Raw genomic sequence first — 26,975 nt, 5'->3', positions numbered from 1 at the left:
ATCTTCATTCACGGTACAGTAATCCAGATCTACTAGAAATGGGCACGTGCCAGCTGCTTCCTTTGCTTTTCTAGTCTCCAAGCAGTGTCGCTTACTAGATGTAATAAAGCCAAACAGATACTTGAAGTTTTCAGGCAGAATGGCTGGAACAACAACAAAAAACTATTTAGAGGACAGCAAAGCTTCGCAGAGTAGTCCCGCGTTAAACACGGCACTGGGAAGCCTGTCCCATTGCCAGCCCGGCTGACTACGTCCCACTGACTGCTCACTCTGTGCCTACAATGACATTTCAGTTTGAGAGCACTTCTGAAACACATCTCCCATCTGTCCCCGCTTACTGCGTGTGGCTCTGTGACACGAGCCAGCCTTGGACTGCCTTGAATGGATTCCTTTCAGATGAGGTTAAAGAGGAAAACGACCTGTAGGAATAGCCCTGATGCGCTCCGCTCACTAACAGGCCTTCAGCGAGAGCTCGGTGAGTGTAAAACCCCTGATGGGTCCAGGCCTTCGGCATCCCCTGCTTCATGCTACAGACTCGCTGCCCCTCAGCCACGCTGCTGAGCAGTAGAGCTGTCCCCCTCTGCGGCGACCGTGACTCCGGACGCCCACCACGCACGAGTGTGCCTGTATGGGTGGGAGGCGCAGCAGGGACCAGTTTTGCTGCTGGATGGTGAAAGCTTCACCCACTCCCATCGTTTCCAGCCAAGAAATGGTCTGTGGAGGCGGCATCTTGCTCAGCGCTCACCGAGCTGGTTCTTATTCTCCTGAGGAAGAGGAAATTAATGGTCATCGATGCTCACGGGGCCGAGGGAGGGGATGCCAGCCCTTCCCCTGGGCTGGTGGGAGGCACGGTCTCATGTTGAGACAAATTCTTCAGGTAGAGCGGAGGGAGGTTATGAAGCTCAGCAAAGAGCTGGGACTGCAGAAGCAAGGACAGCGCTGGGCCTGTAAAGGGTGTGAGCATTTCAAAGCACTCTCTTGATGTTTCTAATAACCCAAAGCACTTAAAAATACACTTCAGTACGCACTGTCAGATTAATTTATTAGCAGAAAACATGTTTTCCTGTAAGGCAGACAATTAACAGAGAATTTCTGTAATTCTCAGTCAAGAGGCCAAATTATTACTGATAGTTCATACCTGCAATTAAAATGACTGCTCTGAAATGAATGGGAGACCCAAAACGCATATGGCAATTATTTCATACAATATATAAAATATATAATTTACATTTCTTAATTTTAAATACATTGTAGTTTCTATGTAAGAAACAAACATTCTAGTGTTCATTTGCAAAATAAGCACTGCAGGAGATGTCCAATCTTCCGTGGCTCTCCCTGGAAAGCAGATGACATGCACAGCAGCACCTACAGAGTCCATGGGTTGAGAGAGAAAACCCCATTCACATTGTTCCTGTCGGCCAGGGTAAAGACCCTACATTGTATTCCCAGTAAGAATTAAAGAAGTAGGGTTATACTGGTAATTAGAGCCTACAGAAATTTGTGAGCTTCTGAAGGAATCTGTAGAAATATGGAGAGACAGACATAAAGCCAGACTTCCAAGCCTTCACCCTTACAAGCAATTTCAAGTTTCACGGAAAGTTTTGTACAAAAAGCCTGTTTTTAAAAAATGATAAAAAGTAAAGGTAAAATCTTAACTCTTCATGAAGTACAGGTTACCAGTAGCATTCACTGCAGTGTAGTTATTTAACGTCTGTGTTGTTTGACTTGTATCTTGATTTAGTTCTCCAGGTACCCAGGCCATCTATGATGTTTCAGGGACTTTTCAATTATTTCAGCTGTTCCTATAAAGACACAGACTTCTTTCTTTACCCATTTTGATACCAGCTGACTGATCCGTATAAAACTTAGGGGCCTTAAACCTTCCCCTGATTTTTTCCCCACTTCTACCTCAAGTAAGAGAGCATTCCCAATGGATTATGGAAACAAGAAGGTTTCAGTGGGTGGCATGGGGCGGACTTTTTAACTCTAATCTGGACAGTGTTCTGATCTGTAGAAAAAGCCAAGAGTAATAATTCTAACACAAGATGCCTATGAGAAGCGTGTGTGTGGGATATGCCAAAGTAAAATATGATTTAAAACCAGATTATAATCTTGTTTATGAAGCATCAACATTTGTATTTAACTTCATATGGAAGTTACAAACAATGAAATTACATAATCCTTGATGAGAGGAAAAAACCTGTCTTTCTGAGGTTTGTACAGCATCCAGACCAGTAACTTAATCCCCAAGCCCTGGAGTCTGAATCTGACAGGTGAGGCACAGAGCTCTTGCAGCTGGATCTGCTGGTGCTAAGTTCAGGAGCCAGGTTCTTCCATACTAGATTACAAGACCTGGTAACGTGGCAGTTCAGCAATTTTCTCATGAGCTACTGTGAAAAAGCACTTTTGTAGTGTGATGCAAAAATGGATTTCACCATCCTTCCCTTAGTTGACAGTGTCTGATTTTTCTCCTTCATTCAGTACCTGGTCCTGGGAAATGAAGCTGTACGCACCCTGCTTACCAAGACAGTGATGGTGCAGGAGGTTAGGCAGTTGCCTGATGAGATTTCTGCTGCTAACACTGCAGGCACTGCACTCAACCAGCAGCCCTGGAGTAGCCGTCAGTCTAACTAGGCTCAGAGAAACGGCAGGTTCTCCCGCTCCAGTGAGAGTGAATTCTCGTGGTGGTTATAGGATGTAAGCATTGCCCAGTTCTAAAGTCCAGGTACTCAAGAATGAAGTTATACTGTGAGCCATGGGGAATCACAGCTCCTTGCTGCAGCTCCAAGCACCAAGAACTGTACCTTAAGTTACAGGACCAGTAGCCAAACTGGGCGAGAACAGACTCCATATAATTAATGCCATGTTAAGGATGCTTTGCACACTATCCAATCCCAGCTTTGCTATCTTGTTCCAACCTTTTCCAAAGCCTAAAAGAAACAAACAGAACATACAGCAGCACCTTAAGACATGATTCCCCTTCCAGAACTTTAAGGAGGGCAGCAAAGATAAGATGCATGAAAGACCTGGGAAAAGGCCATTTATATATCCTACCAGCAGCAGCAGAAAAACGTTTAGTGTTTGCACTTGAGAACTCAGAAGAGGAGTGAACAGAAAGTCTTGGAAGGTCTGCTAAAACAAACAGCTAGAGGTTGTATTCAAAGCAGCAAACAGATGGGAGTAAGGAGAAAAGATGCTGGGTACAACTCTCTGTTCTGGTTACCCGTTACCTACCCAGCACCCCCTCAAAACTAGCAACAACATTAGACTGCAGTTTCACCGGCTGTTTTAATGTCACCCTCACTCCACGTGCAGTCATCCAAGAGATCGGCACCTGAAATTCAACAGATCGTCCTATCTAAGAAACAACGGGACATCTGGGACTTTATTAGCTTCTGTAGTCCTAGAAGCCTGTTAGTGAAGATTAACAAAACCTAAACACTAGCAATCTTCACACAGTATGTAGGGGCCAGTGAGATGCACACAGCCAAATTCTTTTAGGCTGCATCCAGAAGCTGAGAAAAAGCAAAGCTAATCTTTGTCTACATTAATTCAGATGGGCTGCACTTGAGGAAGCACACAGAGCAGCAATGCAAGTATCACAGAACAAAACAGCTGTGCTGCTGGGGTAGTTGGAAGAGGTTATGTATGAGAGACAAGCTTGATCTCTGGATCACTTACCTAGCAACGATTGCGACCCCAATGGCTTTGTCTCCTTTATACAAAGCAATAGCCACTTTCAGCAACAGGAATAATTGCTAGTGATTATTTATCTACCATTTCCTAGAAGATTCCCTTGATGATTGCACTTGAAAAACTAGGCCTATTTCCGCATTCTGCTAGCCCAGAACTTAGAAATCCATTCCTTCAATCCATACACCAAGCAAAAAAAGATACCATTTTATTATTACTCTGATCTACCAACAATAAACTTTCAGCATTTTTTTAATGTGTTAACAATGATTAGCCACCCTGTTACTTTCACAGAAAATACAAGCAGCATTTTTTCTGCAAGAACTTCTAAATTAAAAAGACCTTCAGGTAATACTGTAAAACATTTGAGACATCATAAATAAACTTATTCTAAAAATCACTTTCCAAACAATAAATAAAACTCTTCCTTATTTGAAAGTGCAAACAGGCTGCATTATAAAAAGTACAGAGCAAGACTGCAGAAGTGCTTAATTATTCAACAGTGACCAAGACACAGTTTCTTGTTTTGGTGCTGCTGGTCATCTAGCGATTTTGTTTTCTGGACCCCATCTAAAGAAAAAAAAAAAGTGTGTGAAATATTAATACAGTAGTAAGCATAGTCTAAATACTCAACACATACAGGCACACTGGAATAACACTGGGTGGGGGGTTGAGGCGGGGGAGCTTGTCATCTTCTCCATACCATAGTAAAAGAAACACACTAAGGAAAAATAGCAACTTAAAACAGTTCAGTGTTGAAAATGCAAGCATACCATCTCAAAGAAAACATTGTTAGAAAAATGAGCCCTGTTAAAGGTTGTCAAAGTACCCCAGGATGAATCGTCCTCCAGCTGGGTCTAAAAACCATTAGCAGAGAAATGGACAAACAAGACCTAACATTTTGCAGTGATTATTAATGCCATAAACACTACTCTGAGCCCTTCCCTCCCCACTTTCCCCCGACTCAGAAGGAAATAACTAACAGACTTCACCAATCTAGCTCACTACATGTTAGGAATTAGCTCGTAGTACATGGCTATTCATGTGCTACAAAAACCACCTTCAGTCTTTTTTTATGCTCCTATCAAGGTGCTCAGTGCTTTGAATAACTGCCAACTGCCTATTGTTATGCACCATAGCTTGAGGTGCAAAAATTATTTAGCTTCTTTTTCCATGTTATTTCGCCCTCTGGATGAGAAACATTTAAAGGACTGGTAGCTGACCGTAGATGCCAATGGTGGGTCCATTTTGTAGCAGAAAAAGGCTTCAACATAAGACTTATCTAAACTTCATTCAGAAGATGACACCTCCCTTGCTACAGAGGTGCAGGTCACCAAAGATTTTGTGGCCTTCATATTATATATGTATATAAATGCACACACAAACAAATATTGACTGAAGAGCATTGGCATAGATTCTACTTCATAAAAGAAGCACTGAAATGTTCTGCAGAACGTATTTAAATGACTTGGAGGAGTCCATTTTCTCTTGAAAAAGAATGGCATTCTCTATAGAGCAAAACATAAAAGTCTTTGTAGAACAGAATTTAAAACACGATAACGTAGTCTGAAATGATCTCTGTACAAAACAATATATTGTTGACCTTGATAGTAGCATTACTAGATTTTGTAACGTACGCCACTGACAAGCATTTGTTGAAACAAGCTTATGTTTTTTGACTTACCATTAGTTCATCTATTCAAAGAGCTCAGAGAAGTATTCATAGCAAAATTTAACTAATCAAAATCAAGATTAATTAAGACTAATCAATCCTAGAGGGATTCAGGTTTGTTTAAAACATGATCTCACTTATTGAATTCAGTCATAAAATGAATTAATGAAAAAAGACTTACTTTCCCTGGCTGTGGGCTCATGGAAATCAAGAGCATTAGTGTGCAATGGATTTAGTTGCCACTGGTAAAAGAAGAAGAAAAAGTTTACTTATTCCAGAAGACAGAAGAAAGAGCAAAGGGAGAAAGAAAAAGTACCCTACAGTCCTTCACTCTAAGGCATGACGAGGGGTGAGGCAAGAAATGAAGGGCTCCCCCTCTAACACACACTGCCTTTGAGGATAAAAAGCTATTAAGGGATGCGTGGCCATTTACTCCCTTGAGAAGGGGAAACGAGCCTGCTCAAACCAACAGTGCTACAGTTTGTCACGGTGAGCACCCTGAGCGCAGGTGCACTTGGCCACCTTCAAAACCCACCACAGCTCTTTCAGGAGCTGCTGGAAGGGCTTACAAAACCACACAGTGATCTCCCCCATCAGCTGCCGTGCTGTGACAAGGAGGCTTGGAGAGGACTTCGGAGTGTGAAGAGATCACCTCAAACAACATCAAGGACTTAGAGGGAAATCCACAAGGAAATTAGAGAAAACAGACACACTTGGCCCCACCATCTGGCATATGGCACAACTTCTCCCCAGTGTCGCGACAAAGCAACTTCTCAATTCTACTCACTTGACCAAGCAGCGCAAGAAAACACTCCTCTATGCTGGCTGCAGATGACTGCTCACTCCGCCCTCCCCCCAGTGCTGCCCAGAGTTTTTAGAATATAGTATATTTAGATACTTACTGTAAATTTGCTTACACCCTCAAGTTCCCCAAACTTCATATAGGATATGTCTGCTTTCTTTTTTCCAGCATCAACATCTCCTGCATAAATCTGCTTGATACCAGCCCCTTTGATTAAAGGGACACATTCGTCACATGGACATTTTGTCACAAATATCATGCTTCTCTCATCTGGCTTTATTTCTCGACACCTACAAGCAGTCAGAAAACAGAAGTTTCTATCTTAATAGTTTTGAATAGTGATGAACTTTATACCTCACAAGAGCAAGCAAAGAAGTGTTTTATTACCTACTCACAGAAGCAACTTATTCCTACTCAAGTGCACAAGTACACAACAACATCTGGTTTGGTTTTACTATCTGTGAACAAAACACCCATCCCACCTCTCCACACATATCATTGTTGGAAACCTCAACAACTGCCACGCTTCCGTATTTCAGGTTATAGCATGGTCCTAGCAGGAAGCAGAAGTAGTGGCTTGTATCTGAAGGATAGCTGCCATTAAAAACCAAGGTCAGTCAACATCATGTATTTGTCATGCAACTGTTTCTGAACTGTCTCATTCTTTTCTGTGGTAAAAATAAACCCATTACCTGAATGTCAATGCGTTCTGCTCTGCATGTATAATGTATCTGAACTTTCTGATTTCCCGATCCTTTTGTTTATCATCCATGTGTGGAAAATCAGCATATTCAGATCCAACAGGAAAGGCATTGTAACCACAGCCTACAAAATACATTGGTCCTGTTCCATCACAGCTTCTCTGTAACAGTAAGCAAAGCATCAAATTTGGAGACATTTAAACCAAGTACTAAAGTACTAAGTCAAAGTGTCGTACAATGTATACTTTCACATTATCAGTTCATGCCAAGTTACAGCCGTTAAAAGATAACAGTTCTTGCTAACTGCTCCATGTCAGTATAGAGCTTTTCCATTAAGCTCCACAGGAGCTGCACGGGCAAACTGAAACACTGCAGACAACACACTGCACCAGGCTTTAGAAGCTTTCCCTTTAGCAAGTAATACTGATGGCAGGAACAAAAAGTCTGAAGGGTTTAGTCCTTAAGGCATCCTGCAATGTACAAAATTAAAGACAGACGGAGTTAGTCCCTGATGTGCCGGAGACGGTGTTTCACCTGTCTCTCAACAGACCCAGAGACCAGTGGGCTGACAAAGTAGCAACTGGCGATTGAAACCAGAACAAGAAACAAAACAGCAACAAGTAGTTGGTGACTGAAGTGCTAAAACCAAATGAAGAGTATGTTGCAGCTGCATGAAGAATGAGGCTTTCTGGGACTGGTAACATGCATATAGAGACATAAAGAAATAGAAACTTTATGTTTGGATGGGAAAAAGCACAGTAACAATATTTGTATAAAAATATCACTTTGATCCAAAAAGGAATGTGCTAAAGCCAGTACAGCATTTCAACTGTAACAAAAATCCTCGAAAGATTGTCAGGCTATGATTGCACTGAGACCTCTCCAAAAGAGAGCTGCAAAGAGGGACTGTGCAGAGGAGGCACATGCTGCCTGATCTGCAGCTGTGGCACAACGTTGTCACCAGGACACCTGGAATAACTGACAATGACTGGGGAAGCAAGCACACTGAAAAGCTAGGCAGAGACACTGTGGTAGTTACTAAACTCATTTATACTTCCCCTTCATCTTGACAGCATAATAATGAAACAGTCATTAACTTAGTTACTAAAGAATGAGAGGTGCAAGCTTTCTATAGTGCTGTGAGTGTGAATGAAAATGCACATGTATAAACTTAAAAAATAACAAGCTCAAAGCAGACACAAGTGTATGAATTGTGAGTGCAAGAAAAAGTAACTTTTTCAATACTTACTGATTTTTCCTCTGCCCAAATAATAGCTCCAACTCCTGTTTTATGATCCTCTGAAATACATAACGTTTTAGCAGTAAATAACAAATAAAGCACTTCTGAGTTACCTATACATTAACATATGACATCCTAGAGTAAGGAATAACATTCGTTGTTGCCTCTTGGACAGGAGAAAAGAAATGCAGAAAGATCAAGAGCTTAAAAGTCCTATGAGTCTACTGCAAAAGCTGGGTGTACTTTAACTGCAATGCCAGCCATTCTAAGACTTTGCTATGTACATTTGTTCACAAATGCTAAGAAGCAGCCAATACTTATATCAGATAAGAAAATGTGTCTCGAGAATATATATGGACAAGTTCGCTGATGTGAGATGGCAAACTGATAAAAAACTTCTCGCTGTTTGCTACTTAATTACTTCATTTCTGCTGTTCCTTAAGCTTATGGCTCTGTGGTCTGAATTCCTATCAAAATTAATTCTTTTTTATACCTCATTCAGAGTCAAAAGGTTAACAGTTGGATTTTGGGCGGGTGTTTCCTATCACCACCACAGGAAAACTGGAACAGAACTTTCATTATGTGTCTTGGAAGATTTTTACGGAACTTGGAAATCTTCCCCAGTAGCTATTGATGAGGGTCCTGACCAGTTAAAAAAGAGCATATCAAGGAGAAAAAAATGTTTCAGGCTTCCAGTGATTAATACTGTAGACAGTGCTGTTTCAGTTAACCATTTCCATCATCCTTAGTATCACTACCATATAGAATCACTCAAAGAGGGTCTTTCCTGCCAAAGATATGTTTTATGAGGGCTGACTTTTTATTCTGCATATTTATTAGTCACTGATGTATATTAAGCCAGCATAGAAAACATCCTCTGATCTTGCTTCCCTTATATCCACCTATATAATAATGTAAAGCATCTAAATATGTGTGTGTGTGCTGTTATATTTTTTCAGTTCATTACAGGACTAAATTGGAATAAGAGTTTGCTCAAAAACCAGAACTAAGTCCAGGCTGAACAGCACAGACAAAACTGAATTTTGTTGCCCCAAAAATGAGTACTCAAGCTTGGTCATTCTATCTTGCTCTATACAACAGTAGTTGTACAAAAACCTCACAACTGGTTCCATGAAACTTCTGAATTACTTCTAAAAACGGAATCTCCTCTGCAACTTTTGGTGACCAAATTTGCAGAGGGTACCCTAAAAAAAGGGGGGGCGGGGGAGGGGGCACAAGGAGGTTCTAAAATATGAAGATTCACCTTCACAAATAACAAAGGCTGAATAAGTCAAAAGGCACATTCAGCACCTGACTTGATAGGATGGTTTTATGTGTGTGTGTTGGGGGATTAGTTTTGTTTTAAGCTTTAAATATGTAGTATTTATTTGTTGACAAGGGTTTTAAAAAAGCAACTAGCCTATCTAGATGAAAAAAACATCACTAAGGGGTACCACCAAGTTTTAAGTCTTTATATTCTGTTCTCTAGAAGAACTTACCAGTTTACTGCATTGCTACCCAGAGAGAATAAAGTAGCTAACACAAGTCATCTGTATCAAAAGATAGTCAGTAACTACCCTTCCACCCTGAAAGTCTGTACAACAAAACTCCAGCATCTTTGCAAAGAAAACCCCTATCAGATATACAATCACTTTCAGTAATAAGATTGGAACTAGGAAACTTAGTATAACTGTACTTAATGCCCTACTGGAAGGACATTATTTCACTGCTCTTTTCTGAAGAAGTGTACATAATATTCTTAAAATATTGGCACTCCCTTGGTAACAGAAACATCTTGTGAAACCTCCATAAAAAAGTCTCAGAGCAGCTTTAAGAATTTAAATGCCATTGTGTTCTGTTTTCAGAAAGGTATTGGACATGTTCTCAGGGCAGGCTATGCTAGAACTGTACGTGAAATATCTGCCCTGATTTTCTCTTGGGAAGCTCATTGCTTTCACACACAATATTATGTACCCCCGTGGAGTTTTTACTACTACTGCTGCTCCTGCTTCACAGATGCAGAAATGGAATTCAGCAGCTTGCTAAAGGAAGTATTTTGGAAGAAGAAAGACTGAAATCAGGAACTCACTCTGCTCATGAGACCCATTCTTCCTCCACTACTGTAACAACTCACCTGTCCGGTATGCAAGTAGTCTGGCTTGTATCATACAGTGCCTTGCAATTTCCTGGGACAAACCCTGATGGTCTGTTTCATTTGTTTGCCATGATTCGCTGTTGTAAAATCCAAAGCATCCGAAGACAGGGACACTGGCAGCCACTGTTGCCAAGACCAAGACAAGATCTTTCATATTTTGCCTAAGGTTGCTGAAGTACGGATTTTCACAGAGGTTCTCCAGTCCTATCGTCATCAATATTTGCTTGTGTGTTTCCTCATTTGAAATTAGGAATAAACTTTCGTACTCTTTTATCCTCTCTTGTCTACATGTAGTATAAAAGTCAGTATTTGAGTCAGGCTGAGATTTTGCTATTTTTTGAATAAAATCAAATTTCGTGGAAGTTTCTTCAACAAATTGCATCATATAGCACACCAAGGGCTGAAGCAATACACACACACGAGCACGACTATTTGACTTCAGTCTTTCTACTGCTTTGGCATCTAGCTTTGCATCATCAGTAGTCATGGGACTGGACACCTCATTCTGCAAGCTGATTTCAGGATCTGCAGGCCAGTAAGAAATCCTGTTCACCCCAGCTGGAAAAGAAGATAATTCAGCAAAACGAACCACGCAAGCACAGTGGAACATAAACCTCATTTTCAACACACTATTGCCTAACCCTGTTTTTACTCCTTTAAAGCCATGAGTGCTGTTTCAGTGGCATCTGGACAACAAAAATGCTAGCATATAAGAGTATCAAGAGCTTATCAGACTTGATAATCAGACTACAGACAAAAATTGGTATTTCCTAAGTTCTGAGATCTTTGTGGCAGTCTCATTTTGCACCTTAGCTACAACAGATACGTTAAGACCACACAAAAAAGTTAGCACTAGTAGAAGTTGCTGCTGCCATTAAAAACCAATACTTGCAGAACGGCTGTACCAGCAGATCCCATTTCAGGAAGTGAATAACCTGACTTGTCTTCATCTCATTTGAGAAAAGAAAACCCTAAAGTACTCCCTGTGATTTCTGCATAAAACCACTCTTCCTCTGGTGCCACTGACAAGCAATGGGCAGGCAAGGAGAAACGTAGCAATCTAGGCCTCATCATCAGGCTTAGGGTTGCTCTGGCAAAGTGCAACAGGTATGTCAGAATCTCAGCAGTGCATCCCAACCAAGAGACAAGCACCACCAATACTAATAGTTGCACAGAGAAATAGGGTCTCAGCAGCAAACCCTAGTTTCTTGATCATCAGCTCCAGGAAATGCACATTCAATACTATTTTCAGCCTTGTGGAAAATATCAGTGCAGGCTGCACAAGTTAGTGATTGGCATTCACAACTGGGACAATCCAAAGAGAAAACAGGCTTTCTGATACCACCACCACCAAGCATAACATTTACTTCTACTCTACTACAGTCATTGCTTACCGTTTACAATCATTTTTAAACAAGTTGAACATGGTTTTCTGGAAAAATAAAGATCACAGTTTTTAAGCCTTGATCCGTGTTTAATGAGTGCAATCTGGCCAGCATGCAAGTCTGTACTGGAACAATGAAGACCGATAATCTTCATGTTTTTCACCACGACTAGACCACTCTTCTTTACCTACAGAAAAATGCATTACTGTTATTACTACTTTACTTTTTTTCAACATCAAATCCATAGAGATGTTACAGCTCTTCCTTGGGTAACAGTAATCAGCCAGCATCAGAGCATATAGCTCTTCAGTACAAATTGTGGTATGAATCATTGAGCAATCTCTGTTACACTTCCCCTAAGCAGTATTATTTTTTTTTTTTGGTGGTGGTTTCTACATATGCCTGTTAATATCAGAGTGCTGTGCCCCTGTCAAACTTCAAAGAGGGACTTGTTGCAAATTCCTGATTTTTCTGGTCATTGCTTTGCCCATAACAAAACCTAGAGGCAGCATAGAAAATTCTGTCAATTATAGCTGAAAACCCCTCTGAATCATCAGCATCTGGAAATGCTCATGAATTTAATTTCTGTCTTAAGCTTGACCATCCTGGGAGCCAATAGCTTCTCTAGCTTTATTTCTGTCTCTTCATTTATAGAAATGAATCCTGGTTCTAAAGAATCTTCCATGGAAAAAGTCTGCATACCACAGACGAGTTTTTATATCTGGATTCCCATGTATTGTGAGGAAACTGGATACAGGATAGTTTGATGAAGTTAGTGAAATGGATCTCATTATGCAATCCAGCTGCTAACAGAACACTGATGCCTTAGATCTGTCAAATATTCAATTTCTTTGTGGTTACAGAAATGAGGCTGTACTAAAGCCCTACATATAATCCACGTGCCATTCCTAACTGAATTACTAAATTTGAAACTGCTTTTGAAGTCTGTACGGTGTTGCTCATCTATCCCCCTTTCAGATCTAGTCTGGGACATACCAAACTTGGAAAATTAGGCCGAATTATCACTCAAATTATTTTGCTATCTTTTCTTGTCCTGGCTGATACATGTGCTATGGATCTTAGCACATGGGCATGCTCTGCACAAAGTAGTAATTATTTTAAAGAGCACAATAATATCTCTCATCACAAAAGGATACACCCTGTTCTAGGACACTCTGAAAATGCCCCTCTGCTTTGAGGTGTAACTGGCAGCTACTTGGAAGACCCGTTCTCAAGGATGGTTTCTTTTCATTGTCACTAAGGTAGTTATCTACAAGTTCTTCATCAGCAAACATTTCAAGTAGTTCTGTGCACATCCACTGTGTAAAAGAATTCTTCTGCAATCATGAACATCCAGATTTTAAAGAATATCTCTATACCATCAACCACAGTGATTTTAAAGTTATAATTAGTATATACTAAGAAGTGCATGGTATCCACCATGCCTCCTTTGTTACACTCTTCAAAATACCCACCAGCATTTTTTACTGTTTGCTTCACCTGACGGGGTTATACTTTGCCTTTCAAAGTTTTTCAGAAATAGCATGCTATTTAATCATTTTGCTATTTTTTCTCCCACCAGTGGATTTTTTCCTACTTCTAAGAAATATTTGAAAAACATTTATCAGCCTTGGTTTTTTTTCTTCCTCTCTGGACTATCTGTCATGTAAAGAGCAGTTAGGTTAAATTCACTGCAGGAGGTATTAGCATCTGTTCAGAAAGACCAATTAACGGTAAACGTAGACATTTTACCTGTGATTTTTTCTGTTGCTCAGCCGAGGGAAAGAGCTCCATCCAGAGACTGAACAAAGTAAAAAGATTGACCTTAGAAAGTCTTGGCATTTGACCTGTCATTAGAAGAAAAAAAGAGAAATATTTATTAAAGAATATTTATAAAGAAACCCCACAATTTTGAACAATATTTTCCAAGTCTTCTACACCACAGCTGCTATAGAAGCTGGCATCAACCACTTCTGCTATTACAGCAGCTAAATCCACACTGTCCTCTTCAGGGCAGTAGTTGTCAACTCAGAATGCTCACATCTGGATGCAGAGATCAGATTTCTGCAACAAGAGAAAACGGTGAAACTTTCACTGAAATTCAGTGAGTTAACTCTACTCAGAGGTGAAGAGCAGAAATCACAGATCAGATCCCACATAACTTAATGTGCTCAAGTGATTCACAGATGCTTACAGAAATTTGAGACAGCTTGTGATTCAGCTTCAGGCTCACCACAGAAGACAACAAAAATATCTAGGCACGCATCATGATCTTACACTGACACCCGCAGCAAGAGTGGATGAGCCATTGTGAAACCTTTCAGTTACACCAGTTCTCGAGAAACCTACTTCTGGCTTTTTACAGTCTGCTTAAATTTTGGTTAGATTTTTACAAAAATTTAAACTTATTGCTCAGGCTGTCACTTTCGACTAAATAACCAAAGAGGTAGCAAAGAATCCCTTCTTGGACTACCACATTGTGCTGTGTTGTGCTTCTACTCAAGATCTGGACATTGTCCTGCAAGGGCCAGTGCTCAGCATTACTGAGTGTCCCACAGATGAAAAAAGGAGGAAGCACTGTATTGCTCACTAATGCTTGCATCATTCCAGATGTAAAGCTGTCTTGCCTCGCACTTAGCAAGAAGTTAATTAAGTCTTCGAAAAAAGTCCAGTCCTTATTTCAGGGGTGTTTACAGAGAGCTGTAATGAACACATATTCCTCTGCAGGTCTCACGTGTGCTGTCTGACAATGGTATTATTTCTGTTTCTATCCCTTCCTACAAACGTTAAAGTTTTTGCAAAGGAGGAAAAGGCAGAGGCAAGACTAGAATAGAGAAGAACATTTCTCTAAGTAGTTCCGGCAGTTTGGAAGAGATATAATCAGATACTAAGATTGCTTCAGTGGGGGAGAGGGTCAGTTTAATGACATGTCTGTGAACCCAAACAATTAGGACAGCAGATAAACATATGCAATCCGTGACTGGAAAACCTTTTTCAGACAGTATTTTAGCAGCTTTTTTTCACACAGAAGTGTGATTTTGGAAAGCAACTACAGACCTCTCAGCAGCACCATCTGATGCTGTCCACTACTCCTTAGGCTGCCCAGCTATGCTATCCTGCTGTGCACAAGCACTGCAAGGGGCACCTGGTTAGCACAATCACATATGTGGGCTAGAAATGTAGCTGGCAAGCAGCACACATGAAGATTTATTATCACTTGTGCTAAAAACAAATTGTAAAAGTAAGCCTACAAGCCGCAGCTAAACAAGTAGAATTTGTTTTCTTAAATGGGCATTTGAGTTCATTCTCATTACAGCCCTTGTTCACTCCTGTTGTAGCACACACATGTACAGTTCCCAAACAGCAAGCAAAAATGAACAGTGTAATGTACACCAACTCACACATATACGGTCATGTTTTCTAAAATGGATTACAGTTTGGCATACAGAGTAGATTTAAAACAGAATACACCAGAAACAAGTTTGAATCACCGTTTGTTTTCTTGGACCTAATCTGAATGTGACCTGTCAAACACATGGGAAACAAACTGAAGATTGTACCAGTTCACAACGCTGTTGTGAATTGACATGAATTTATAATGAGAAGCAGGAGAATATTACGATGAAAAAGGAAAGACCTATGGTCACAGTTATATCTATGTATCCACATCTTTATTCACTTACATAGTTAAATGTTCCCTTAAGTTCAACAGAGTGAAGAGAATACTGATTAAAGTGGCCTGGAAAAAAGGTAGGAGCCATCTTACAGAATTTAAAGCAACTACAGAAGACGGGGGAAGAAAAGGAATCGGGCTCTTTGCAGCTGAGAGCAATGCTGCATATGAAAGGAGTGCTCTTTTCAGGTGCATCGAGTCCTCACACCTTCCCTACTTTATACAAAGGTACGATTTTATTCCTCCAGGTTAGGGATCTCACTCCAGTGGGGCAAGGCATGCTGAAGGGAAAACATACTGTGAAGGCCACTGTTGAAAACCCTGCTGCTCCTGCACCTGCAAGCAAAACAGGAGCAGGGCACTGCCCATCCAGACATGGCTCAGATACGGGATTATGCCACAGTTGCGACGCAGGACTCCCTAGTTCAAAGTCTGCAAGGCTCGGAAGAAGTCATCTTACAAGTACAAAACTAACGCTGTGCTTTGACACCATCGAGGGGGAGGAAATCAGTGCGCTTACGCTCCCGTCTGGGAAAAGGAAACTAGAAACCGTTTTCAGAGTTCCTTTTCTTTGCTCGCTTGGAAGCAGGATTTGCATAAAACTAGGATGAAACAAAACCCATTTACCCATCAAGGAGACCTGGCAGCCCTGTCGTGGTCCTCAAATCTGAGAGCTCTATATAGGGCCCACGGGTGGTCTGTATGTACACACCACTACTGCAGCGATGGGAGAGATGAAATCTATCAAAATCTGCTTCATCTGGGCATCCCGAGCCTTGCGGGAAAGTTGCTCCCTACTAAATTCGTGCATGGGCCCTGCTACAGGGGTTAGTAAAGACACCTCTCAGAAGGCAAGCGTTGTTATGCACCGGTTTATACATGGTATAGAACTGGAAAAAGAAATCACTTGGGGGGGGGGGGGGGGGGTGCAAAATACAAGCATATGTTATCAAAAGGCCTTATGTATAAGAGCGCAGGCAAGCGTTGTGGGGGCACCTTATTGCCCTGCCTGTACCGGGCAGGAGCACTCTGTGAGGCAGCAGCTGAGGAGAGGGAAGGCGGGAACTCTCCGAGCAGCCCCGGGAAGGGAAGAGCCCCCCTGAGGAGAGGACAAACCCGATGGCTACCGGCCATTTCGTTCCACACCTCGAAAGCAGCCGGTGGGCGAGGAGAGACCCTCGAAAGGCGGCTCCCCGCCAGCCGTCACCTCCCGCTCCCTCACCGCGGCGGGGTCGCGGCTCCCTCACAACCGGGGGGGGGGGGGGCAGGCCCCGGTCCCCGTGTCGTGTCCCCGTCCCCCCCCTCACTCCGCCTCACCGGCCATGCTGTCGGTCTGCGTGCTCGCCGCCCTCACCCGCGGCCCCCCGGCCGCCACCGCTTCTTCTGCGCCGTGCATCGGTGTCGGTCCCGGTGTCGGTGTCGGTGTCGGTGTCGGTGCCCGCCGCCTCCCCCTCCCCGCCCCCATGGCGGCCCCGCTCCTCCCTCAGGGCGTCGCCGCGGCGGAGTCGTCTGCATGGTAACCGCCGCTGACGGGCGGGCGTTTCGGCCAATAGGGAGCGCGAATGGGAGGAGAGGGTGGGTCTTGTCGTGGCGGGCCGGCTGAGGGGAGCCCGGTGAGAGGTGGGCGCCGTCCTCCGTCGGGAGGTTTTTAATGTCGGAATACAGCCCGCCGCCTCGCTTCAGCCCGCGGGGAGGGGGGTCTCGGCGGTGGCTGCGGCGCTGGGTCCTTCCCGCCGGGGTGCAGCCTCAGGGGGAGCGAAGGCTTCGTGCAACCGCGGCCCCGGGCCGGGCCCTCATCCCCGGCCTGGCCCTCGGTGGCCTCCCGGGGAAAATGTAAGCCCATGGGCTAAGAAAGAGATCCGAGGGGCACCCTGGCCGGCACCCCGGGGCTGGGCCAGCGTCAGGTCCCCGGCACAGACGTTGCTTCGGCAGCCAGTTTGCCTAACGGGTGGCTTGTGGTGTAAGGGTTTTTTTTGTGCGTTGGGATCATCTCCTTTGCGCCCTGCTACGTGTTCTCCTGGTTTAACTACCTTGGTTAAGTGTGGAAAATCGTGTTCCTTTCTGTCGTTGCTGCAGCGCTACTGTTCTTCCAGAGAGATGTTATGCTGGCAAAACCCAACCGTTAGCTGTGCCGCTTGCTTCCTCTGGGGAACAAGAGCAGAGCTTCCCCAGGTGGTGTTTTGTTGGTAGAAACTGTGTCTTTCCAGTGTAGATTTATTACATAGTGATTACACCTGTGTAGGAAAATGAGCAAGGCCTTGTCAGTGTAGAGCGAGCTCTGAAAATGGATCTTTTAAAATCTTTTAACCTGTGTTGTGGCTGCTGTGACTAGACCAAAACTCTTCATCGTCTATGAATTGATGTTCAGACTCAGGAAGACTGGCTGTGGGATTGCTGCTTTGACTATCCAAGGCCACGGTGAGAGAAAGGTTGGAAGAGAGCAGAAAAGGGTTGGGGTTTTTTTTTTGCTGGTTTTTGTTTTTTTGTTTCTGTGCATTTTGTTGTTTTGGGTTTTTCTTGAAACAATCTTTGTCAGTAATTAAGGGTATATTTGCCTCTTGGATATTGAGGCATTGGGCCCCTGAAAGATGAGCTCTGTTCATGGGCTAACGGGTTAATGGAAGTTAAGTTAGAATATATGCAGACTTCATGTTAAATATCTTTTCTTCTATGAAGAGAATGACTTGCAATTAACTGGATAATTCTTACTGATTACAAAAGGGCTGCGTTATTCAATAGCTGCAAGATTTTGAAACTTAATAGAAGGGAGTTACTTCATCCCAAAACTGTCTACATTTATAAAGAAACAATTAATTGTTTGTGGAAGAAATGTGATGCATCCCTGAAAGTGGTTGAGGTATCAGTTAAAAGTATGTGAAGTCTTATGGCCCCAAAAGGGCTGTGGACAAAATCTGGAGTAAAGAAAAAGAGGATGAGAATCACTTGCATGTTGCAGTCATTAAAAAATAAATGTCCAAATCCTTTTCCAGGAAGTAATTCTCAAAGAGCAGGCTTTCAGGAGGAACCCAGTGCCCACAGAAGGACACTCAAACTTTTTGCCTTGGTTTTTGTGGGTAGCATCTCTTGACAGTGCTGTGGAGAGATGAAGAACAGACAAGGTGCTGGCAGGCAAATCTGCTGCACAGCTGAGGTGATGTTACCATCCCCCAATTAGTTTGCTGCTTGGGTTTCCCTTTCTCTTTCTCTGACACGAGACTATTATCCTGAAGTGATGCATATGCAATTCAAGGGCAGAAAGTGGTTTTTTTCCTCCCTGGGAGCTCTGTTAAAAATAATGACTCTTCAGAGGCAGGTCTGAAAATGCAGCTGAAGTTGTCCTTGTGATGTTTCCAGGAGTGTTAAAATTTGATGGTGCTCCTGAAGTAGCTGGGCCTCAATGCAGAGGCAGTATCACTCTGTCTCAGAAGTGCTGGTCCCAGAGTTTGGACGTGTTGCCAGGAAAACAGTGCAGAAAAAATATGCTTGTGAAAATCATCTCCCCCTGAAAGTTACGGTTGTGGTGTTTGTGCAAGTGCCATGTTTAATATATTTTAATTTCTTCATACTTAACTCAGTATGGTTTAACTGTACGTGGTATTTTACCCTCTGAAGATAATTCAATATTTGTGTACTGCTATGGAGGTGTGAGAGAAGCAGGAAGAAGCCCAAGACTGACATACCAATTAATGCCTCTGCAAAATTAACTGTTTGTCTGCTGCCTCATCTCCCCACTCCTAGGAACTGCTGTAAAACTGTGATGTTTGGGTTGTGTTGGTTCTCTGAGCAACGGTGGTTAACTGGGAAACAATTTTGGCTGTCTCATGCAGTGGCCAAGAATGTAGTTCCAGAGTTCAGTGGTGGTTTACCTTTGCAGGAGATTGCAGCTACCTGCCTGGAGGTGTCAGCCAGACTGGAAGGGGGTCTCAGAAAGTTATTTGCCGCAACAGGCGGCTCATCTGCAAATGGTGCAGATGGAGCAAGAACCAGAGCCTCTGCTACTATACTTTCTGGTGTTATGAAGGATTTGGGGGTTGTGCTCTGGCAGTTTGTTCAGCTTTCACCATGGGTGTCGAGAGGGGTCAGCCTTCATTAATAAACTTGACTGGGCTTCATGGTCTGTATAAACAAAGGCATCTACCTATGACCTATGGGTGTTTTGACCAGAGCCTCTGTGCTGGAGTGTTTAATGTTTCTACCACTTTTTCTAAACATCAGGGAATGTAAAAGCTTCTCTGCAGCTAAATTTTTGGAGATAAATCCAAATGGATTCCTTTGCTGTGCAAGTTACCACTTACTGCGTGACTATCTAAGGTGAACTTTTTTTCCCATTTGGAAAAATTCCTTTCTAGACCCAATCTTTATGAAAGACTACAAAATGACGTGTGCATTTTCACTTACCAGTCTCCCAACGTGTCTGGACTATTGCTGAAAGCAGAGGAGACACATTTTGTGTTAAAATAGACCTACAGCAAGCTAAAGGGTAACACCTTTCAGTATGATTGTACCCTGGTGTCCCAAAACCAAACCAATGCTTGCAAGAACTCTCCTTGCTCTCTTAAATTTTGTGGTGTTTTTCCCACTGTGTTGGAGAAGCAGCTTCTCCCACCAGTAGCTTGTTGATTTACCACAGTATTTGATTTGTGTGCCCTGGTGTTTCCATTCACATCTGGGCAGGGAGGTGGGGTTTTCAGGGGGTCAGCAAGCCCAAAGTAAGTGGAAATCGAGTTCACAGCAACAATCACCTGTAAGTTGCAGTTACCTCATTGTGCAGGAATCCTCTTCATAAGAGAAGAGGCAGCACGATTTATAGATATGTCCCAACCTACTCTGTTTTTTTTTCCCCATCTAATTCTGATCTTGAACTTGAAAGCTCTCAGCGTACTGGGACTAAAGGTTTTGATGCTCCTGTTTGCTTCCCACCAAAAGCCGCAGCTAAAAGCTAGAGGGCAGCTGATGACAGTATCTCTGTGGAGCGTGAGGAGTGTGTGTACATACTTCAGGACCAGGAGAGACTGTGTCATTCCTGAAAATCTGTTGAAAGGAGAATGGCACCAACCCTAATGCAGAAAGCATCCCTGCCCAGGGACTAAGTGTGCTGCTTCTGGCAAGGTGACAGTGGAGAAGAGGCTCGTAGAGCAACATAATGAGGAAAAGGGGTTCTTTGCCTCACTCTCCCTTTTATATACAATTCAAGGCAATTCAGCCTTTCCAGTTAAGCAGCCTGTTATCCTCTGAGCTGCTGTTTCGGGTATGTCACTTTACATGTCGGTGAGAATTGTTGGATGGGCGTTTTCTGCTTGAATCAGACCTGCTGGAAAAACCTGCTGCTTCTCTCAGCTGCAGTTTGTCCTGCATCTGTGTCCTAAACCCAATTAATTCAAGTGATTGATTGCTTAACACCCCTCTGCCTTTTTCTTTACTTAGCAGACCTATTTGCTAGGATTTCTCATTTGAAGTCCCCTGGAAGGCTATCATCTCTGATGTATTATGTTTTGATCTGGTAGATGACAGAAAGCCCATTCCTAAAGCTCGCTCTGCCAAAATGTCCTTTGGAAGTTGTCATGGCGCTTGCATTCTCAGACCTCTGACGTGTTTCCATTTGTGAAGATATCCTGTGATATGAAGCTGTGTGATTGTCTTGGCTGACAAGCTCAAGGATTTTATCCTCTTGAATAATTTAATTACCATTCATTATAACAGTGTTTGCAGTATTTACTCAAAATTTACTTAGCTGTTTTGCTGGGCTTTATTGCTGCTTCTTGTATCACCATTGGTACATTTTTACACCCTCATCTTGATGGTATCCATGGACTCAGAATCTCATTCCTCATCACCACCTCTTTTGGGGTTGATTTGCTGAGAAAACTTATTCCTGCATTGCAGCACCTGCTTTGCAGTGTCTTTCTGCATCTGTGCACTATGGGTTTTAGATCCTGAAACATGGTTTCCTGCACTACCATTAATGCAGATATCTTTATACCTACTCCAAAATCTTAGCTGGAGTGTAATGATATACAGTGAAGCTGATCATCTGTATCAAAACTAGTAAGAAGAGATTACTGTGCTTAAGTCCTGGGGTTTTGGATCTTTATTCATCTCTAGTAGTTCCACTCTGACCCTTGGTTTGCCTTCTGGATTTAAAAAAACTCAACGCCCTCCTCTTAGAAAGTTTTATCAGTGAGCTATTACATTTCACTGTAACAGCTAGGCCCATCAGTTCATATAGGAGATACCTGCTATTTGTTTGTACAAACAAGCTTCTCTTTTTATCTCTACAAGCCACATTTAAGGAGTTTCTGCTGGTGATACGTTTTTTGACAACTTGTTAGAAAAAAGCTTTTGTGCTGCTGTCAGGCAAAACCAGATACATTCTTCAGCCTCATCAATCTGTTAAGTTTGACAAAATATCTGTTAATCTAATAATTAAAATGACATCAAGCAAGCAAACAACCAGAAATTAATTACATTAATTAAAACAATTAAGAGAGGAAAATAAATCCATTTATAAGCAAGATGGCAATTGCTTCCTTCCAGTGCATTTTATTAAGAAGGGGTTGCACATACTGTCCCCCAGTTGGAGGCTAGGTTGTCACCTATGGACAGAGGCATCTGCTGCACATCAGCTCAGCCACAGCTCAGTGCTCTGATGGGACAGAAACCTGGGAGCTCTGACGATCCAGACTTAGAGTTGAGTTTGCTGATGCTCTGTGCTCTGCAGCTGCCGTGTCACCTCTGTGATGGATGCACTCGACTCCTTGACCAAACTCGTGGTAGTGTGGTTCAGTCTCCAAAGGAAGCAAACACCTCGGCCATAACCGGGCCAAGAACTTCTCTAGTTCCAACCTGTTCTCTGAAAACCCACACAGGAACAGGTTGACATGGTGAGCATCGATACTTGTGGGCTTGGAAACTGGAACACTAACCATACGATTAACACATGAATAGCAGGTGGTTCTCCCAAGACTCATTTATCAAGGAACAAAGAAAGTTGTGGGTACGAGGAGTCTCATGCATACCTTTTCCACTGGGTGTAATTTGACTACAAGCCAACCACTTTGTTCCATAAATATGACAGCCTCGGTGAGCCGCCTTTGAGCTCTCCCTCCTAAGCAGCTGGCTGCACGGCAGGGATCGCCCCTTGAGCTGGGACACCTCTCAAGGTTACTCCTCGAGGCTGAGAGACCCCTTACCAACTGCAGATCTTTGGTAAGTGACTGGTATCATGCATAACCTTGTATTGTAGTGCACTAGATTTTGTATTGGTTGAGTTTGATTCTGTGTTGGTAACTTTGAATCATTATTATCTACTCTGCAGTAACAGAGTGAACCTTGCCATTGAACTTTGTTAAAGTCTCACTTCTACAACATCTTACTTCAGTAAGACCACTTTTGCTGATACCTTTGGCAGTGGTTCTTTAAGTGGTCTAATTCCCCCCTGTGACAACCTCAGTGACAACCTCAGACGTGTTTAGTTCCCTGTGAAGCCATCCCTGTCCCTAGTTTGTACCTCTGTTGGAAGCAGTAGAAGGTAGACATTGCTAAAGACATGGTGTTGCTGTGGTATCAGAAAGAATCCGGTTTGGGTCATGCCAAGGTTATGAAAGATCAGGGGGTGAGAGGCTAATCACCTGTGTGCATGCCCATGCACTGGTTGTCTGGAGTAGCTGCCGATGTAGATGTCCAGAATTTATATATTCAGCAGCTAAGTAATGAACCGTTGTTTCACTGAGCCATATTAACTGACTGCATTTTATACCTGTATTATTCATTTAATCTGCAGTGCTGTCTAAGGTTCCTTCAGATACTTGCATGTGCATACACACATCTTTGCAGATATAACAGTAACACCAGAATTTATTGAGACATTGCTACTGTGCTTTGAATTTATGATGTTAATTAACACAAATTAACTTTTTAATTGCCAGCAAACACTCAGTAGTGTCCTAGACATCAAAATGTCAAAAGAGGATTTTATGTTACAAACTATGGCTTGGGAAAAGATAAAATATACACCTTTCAGAAGTAGCTGGGATAAATGGCAAACATTTTCCATGTGTTTAAATTCTTTTAAGAAACTGTATAACTCTGATACAGATAACAGTCTGGATATCACACAAACAAAACCTGTATAAGTGAATTTGGAACAGACGGCAGAGTGCTTGCTTTATAAAGCAGTGTACTGAAGTATGTGCAGTGGAAAAGGAAATATTTAAAGTGTGTGGTGGCTGGAGGGTGATTTGTGACAGCAGAGATGCTGTGCAGGGAAACGTGCCCCGAGCAGGAGCCCCTCCGACAGCCTAGCCCTGGGGACATTACTGTGGGAAGGTGGTGGGTTTTCAGCTGATCTCGCAGGGCACAAGCCAGCGCACATTGGCTATGCCTAGATTGCAGTATAAGAGCAAACTTTTAGGTGGGTGTAAGAAGAGTGCTTCAGTGTTTTCTCAGTTTCCATCTATATAGCTGCTATATGGTCTTTGCAGGTAGCCATGGTGAGGGTACTGGCATGGTGCCTGTTGCTGGACACCTGAGATCCAAGGTGCTGTGCACGCTGTGCCTGCTACAGGCTTTTAATATAGAGTCTGGTGCTGAGTGCGGCTGTCTGTAACGTGGCACAGAGCCTGGGCGTTTCCTGCCCGCTCTCCTACCACCGGTTGCCCAGCCTGGTTTCCATGCTTTCACCCTGCTGCAAGTGGAGACCGAGGATGGTAGCACTGAGGTGGGAGACTCAGGCCCAAGGGCTCAGCTCCTGGGTATGCTTTTTGGACCACAGTATTTCAGCTTCTAAAATACTCGCTTCACCAGGAGAAGGCAAGGCGCTTCACCAGGAGAAGGCAAGGCACTTCTCTTGCCGCTTGTCATGCTGGGCAAGCTGCAGGGAGGGTAAAAAGGAGGGAGATGAACCAGGGACCTCATCCAAAAGCTTGGGCTTTAAGTCTCTAGGTAAGACTCTGTCTTTAGCACTCACTGCCTTTTTCATTGCTTTGAAAAAGAGCAAGATTAGGAACCATGCAAAAGTCAGTTGGATGGCAATGAAGACAGCATCTGTCAACTGAACAAAATGGGGGCAGAAAAAATGGCTGCACAAACCCTCCACCTCTCTCCTGCTGTAGCAAGTGTAGGCTCTAGTCCCTCCCTTGTGAGGGGAGAGTTCAGTGTCCTGCTGTGCTGGTGGCACATGGCACCACTGGTAACTAACTGGGTTATGAACAGCTCTTTCTATGGTGGTTGCCAAAAGCAGCTAGTGATGCCTCTTTCTTCCTCCTAACAGGGCTGGGTTCATACTGACAGCCTGGAAGCAATTGCTTTTGCAGTTACCTACAGATACTTGGAGTCCAACGCTCGCCTGGTTGTACTTTATAGTAAAGAATAACAACTAAGGCACGGTGGAAATGTTCTGCGAGGTGGTGAGCATCCCTTGCCTGTGTTAGGCTTCTTCCCTAATGCTGCTGAGTGCTGAGCAGGGTCCTTTGCTGGTACTCAGCAACCAGTCTGAGTTTGCTCCACTGGTTTCAACATGAGTGTAAGGTCTTGGGCACCCCACGCCAGCCTGCCCTGTGGGTCTGTGACCAAATTCATCCACGGTCCCACTCCCCTGAGCTCGGGCATGGGATTTTGTTCCCTGCCATTCGTGTGATAAAGCTTGTAATTCTGTTGTGCAAATATCCCAAAGGCTGCTCAGCACAAAACTGGCACCGTGACTGCTCTTCCAGTCTGCAAGCCAACAGAGGCAATTTCTTCTAAGGTTGTCTTTTTGGGTGTTGGTTGTAATGCAGTGATGTGTGCTGTCGAATGGTCTGACTTGGATTTTTCTCCCATTCTGTAACAGAGATTGCCTGTCAACTTTTTCTTACTGCTGTGTGTTTCCTTTGACCGTTCTGTCCCATGTTTTGGTGACAAGGAGGCAAGAATTCAATTTTGTTTCCCTATTTAGAGATAAATGCAGTATTCCTACAGGCCAGACAAAAATGAAATACATTTGACATTTCCACATGGAAAGGTGTCCTGGAGACAGATTGCTCCTTGCACACACATACGCTTTACAAAGAGAGAAGGAAACAAAATGAAAATGAAGACTCTGGCTATTACAAGGTCCTGACAAGAGCTGTTGTTTCTCACCAACAGCTGCAAAATGGACTCTGGGGACCAAATCAGTCAATGAAGAGAAAATATGTAAGGAGGGAGTAGAGCACACAAGGAAGAAATGGGGCTGGGTGGGTCTCTTCTGTGTGGTAGCAGGGTTCTGCTCTGTGGGACCACCTCCTGCAGTTCATCTGTGTTTTCCTGTGCTTTTCCCAGGCTTGTCTCAGCCAGGGCGGTTTTCAGGCAACTCCATCCTCCCCTGCTTCCTTCCCATTCCCAGGCTCTGCAGGAGGGATCTCCCTTCACAACAAGCGGCATGAAAAGGAGCAAACATTACTGTGTTCCGAGTCTGTCCCTTCTGCATCTTTATGGTAACTTCCCAGAGGCAGGAAAAATGGGCTCTCACGTGGAATGGCAGCAGCTTGCTTTACCTCAGCTCCCTTACCCCAGCTTCTTGTGTGCGAGGACTGGGTCTGAGGGCACTGGATCCTGCAGACCTGTGATAGTGCAGTAGCTGTTGAACAGGCACCTCTTGTTTCCATCTAGGTGTGCGTTTCGTGAAGGTCTCGCTGAGAGAAAGCGCAAGGTGTGAAAGCTGCCTGCCGTTCTCTCTCAGCTGCCCCTCTGTCCTCCTCAGCGGCTGAACGCCACAGCCCGACCTCCTGCCCTGATCCGGCAGGGTCAGTCCCTCACGCTAGGGTCAGCACGCAGGCTTGCTCCGGAGGAGCGGGATGCTGAGGCTAAGTGGATGAGGTGATTCCCTTGCACAGGTACAGCTTGCCCAGGTCAGTCCAGCAGGCTCTGCTGAAGCCTGTTGAAATGAAATCTCAAATAACTTCTGGGGCTGGGAATGCTGCCTGGCTTTGTGCCAGCAGAATTGAGACCCTGCATTAAGAAAAAGTTCCCTATGCTATGCTCAGCTGCTGCAGGAGAGGGGGAAACAGCCTCCCTCCATTCTTCCTCTTCTGCGGTTGTGGACAGCCTCTGCTTTCACAGGGTCAAAACACAGCTTGCCTTTGGGGTGTATTTGCACAGCACAGACAAAGAGCAGACCTAAATTCAAATTGCCTTGTTAAGATGGGCGAAATTTGTTGCACAGGAGCTAGACATTTGTTGGGCCTTAAGCTTCCCTTCATAATCAGTTTAGCTGCAGGCTGGTCACGCTGGTATCCTTGATTTATAGCAGAAGCCAGGCCATTTCTTTTGTTGCTCTCAAAGACTTCCTGGAATTGCTTTGCAACCTCCGCAGAGCTTCAGAGCGTGGAAACATTGCGGAGTCCTGCAGTGCATGGGTACCCCTGATGCAACAGCAGGCAGCTACTGAGTCTTGTGGAGCTGTCACAGGCTCCATGGCACTCACTGAGTAGGAACATGTTTGTAGTCATCTGACATCATAGCTGAGTTTTTGAGAGCACTGAGGTAGAGGTGACTTGCTTCTGCTGTGGTCACTCTAAGACCTGTTTAGTGGCTGCTGCCTGGGAGAGCAGGGTGCGAGGGTGCCTAGGATCCACCATCCTTTGTGTTCTGCCATGCTGCTCCTTGTCACGTAGGATATCTTAAGTAAGTTCGGGGGC

At 43.6% G+C, this 26,975-nt stretch overlaps 1 protein-coding gene across 2 annotated transcripts; it reads right to left on the bottom strand.

Annotated features, from left to right (window-relative positions):
* Positions 1–1,052: 1,052 nt before the first annotated feature.
* CDADC1 (cytidine and dCMP deaminase domain containing 1) lies at positions 1,053–16,750 on the bottom strand. 2 transcript variants are annotated; one of them, XR_007507954.1, is made up of 10 exons: positions 16,639–16,750; positions 13,401–13,495; positions 11,658–11,835; positions 10,243–10,821; positions 8,118–8,167; positions 6,860–7,029; positions 6,268–6,457; positions 5,547–5,607; positions 2,805–4,263; positions 1,053–1,802 (listed from the first exon to the last, which is right to left on the bottom strand). XR_007507954.1 is itself a non-coding variant. In XM_049815952.1 (9 exons), exons 1-9 carry the CDS (start codon positions 16,715–16,717, stop codon positions 4,190–4,192), a joined length of 1,476 nt encoding a protein of 491 aa, XP_049671909.1. In that variant the 5' UTR covers positions 16,718–16,750; the 3' UTR covers positions 1,053–4,189. The 2 variants fall into 2 exon arrangements, 1 of the variants encoding a protein (XP_049671909.1); XM_049815952.1 differs by having other exon boundaries at positions 1,053–4,263.
* Positions 16,751–26,975: the final 10,225 nt, after the last annotated feature.

This window comes from Accipiter gentilis, chromosome 13 (genome assembly GCF_929443795.1).
Source record: "Accipiter gentilis chromosome 13, bAccGen1.1, whole genome shotgun sequence".
NCBI lineage: Eukaryota > Metazoa > Chordata > Aves > Accipitriformes > Accipitridae > Astur > Astur gentilis.
This window is presented reverse-complemented; position numbering and strand designations above follow the sequence as displayed.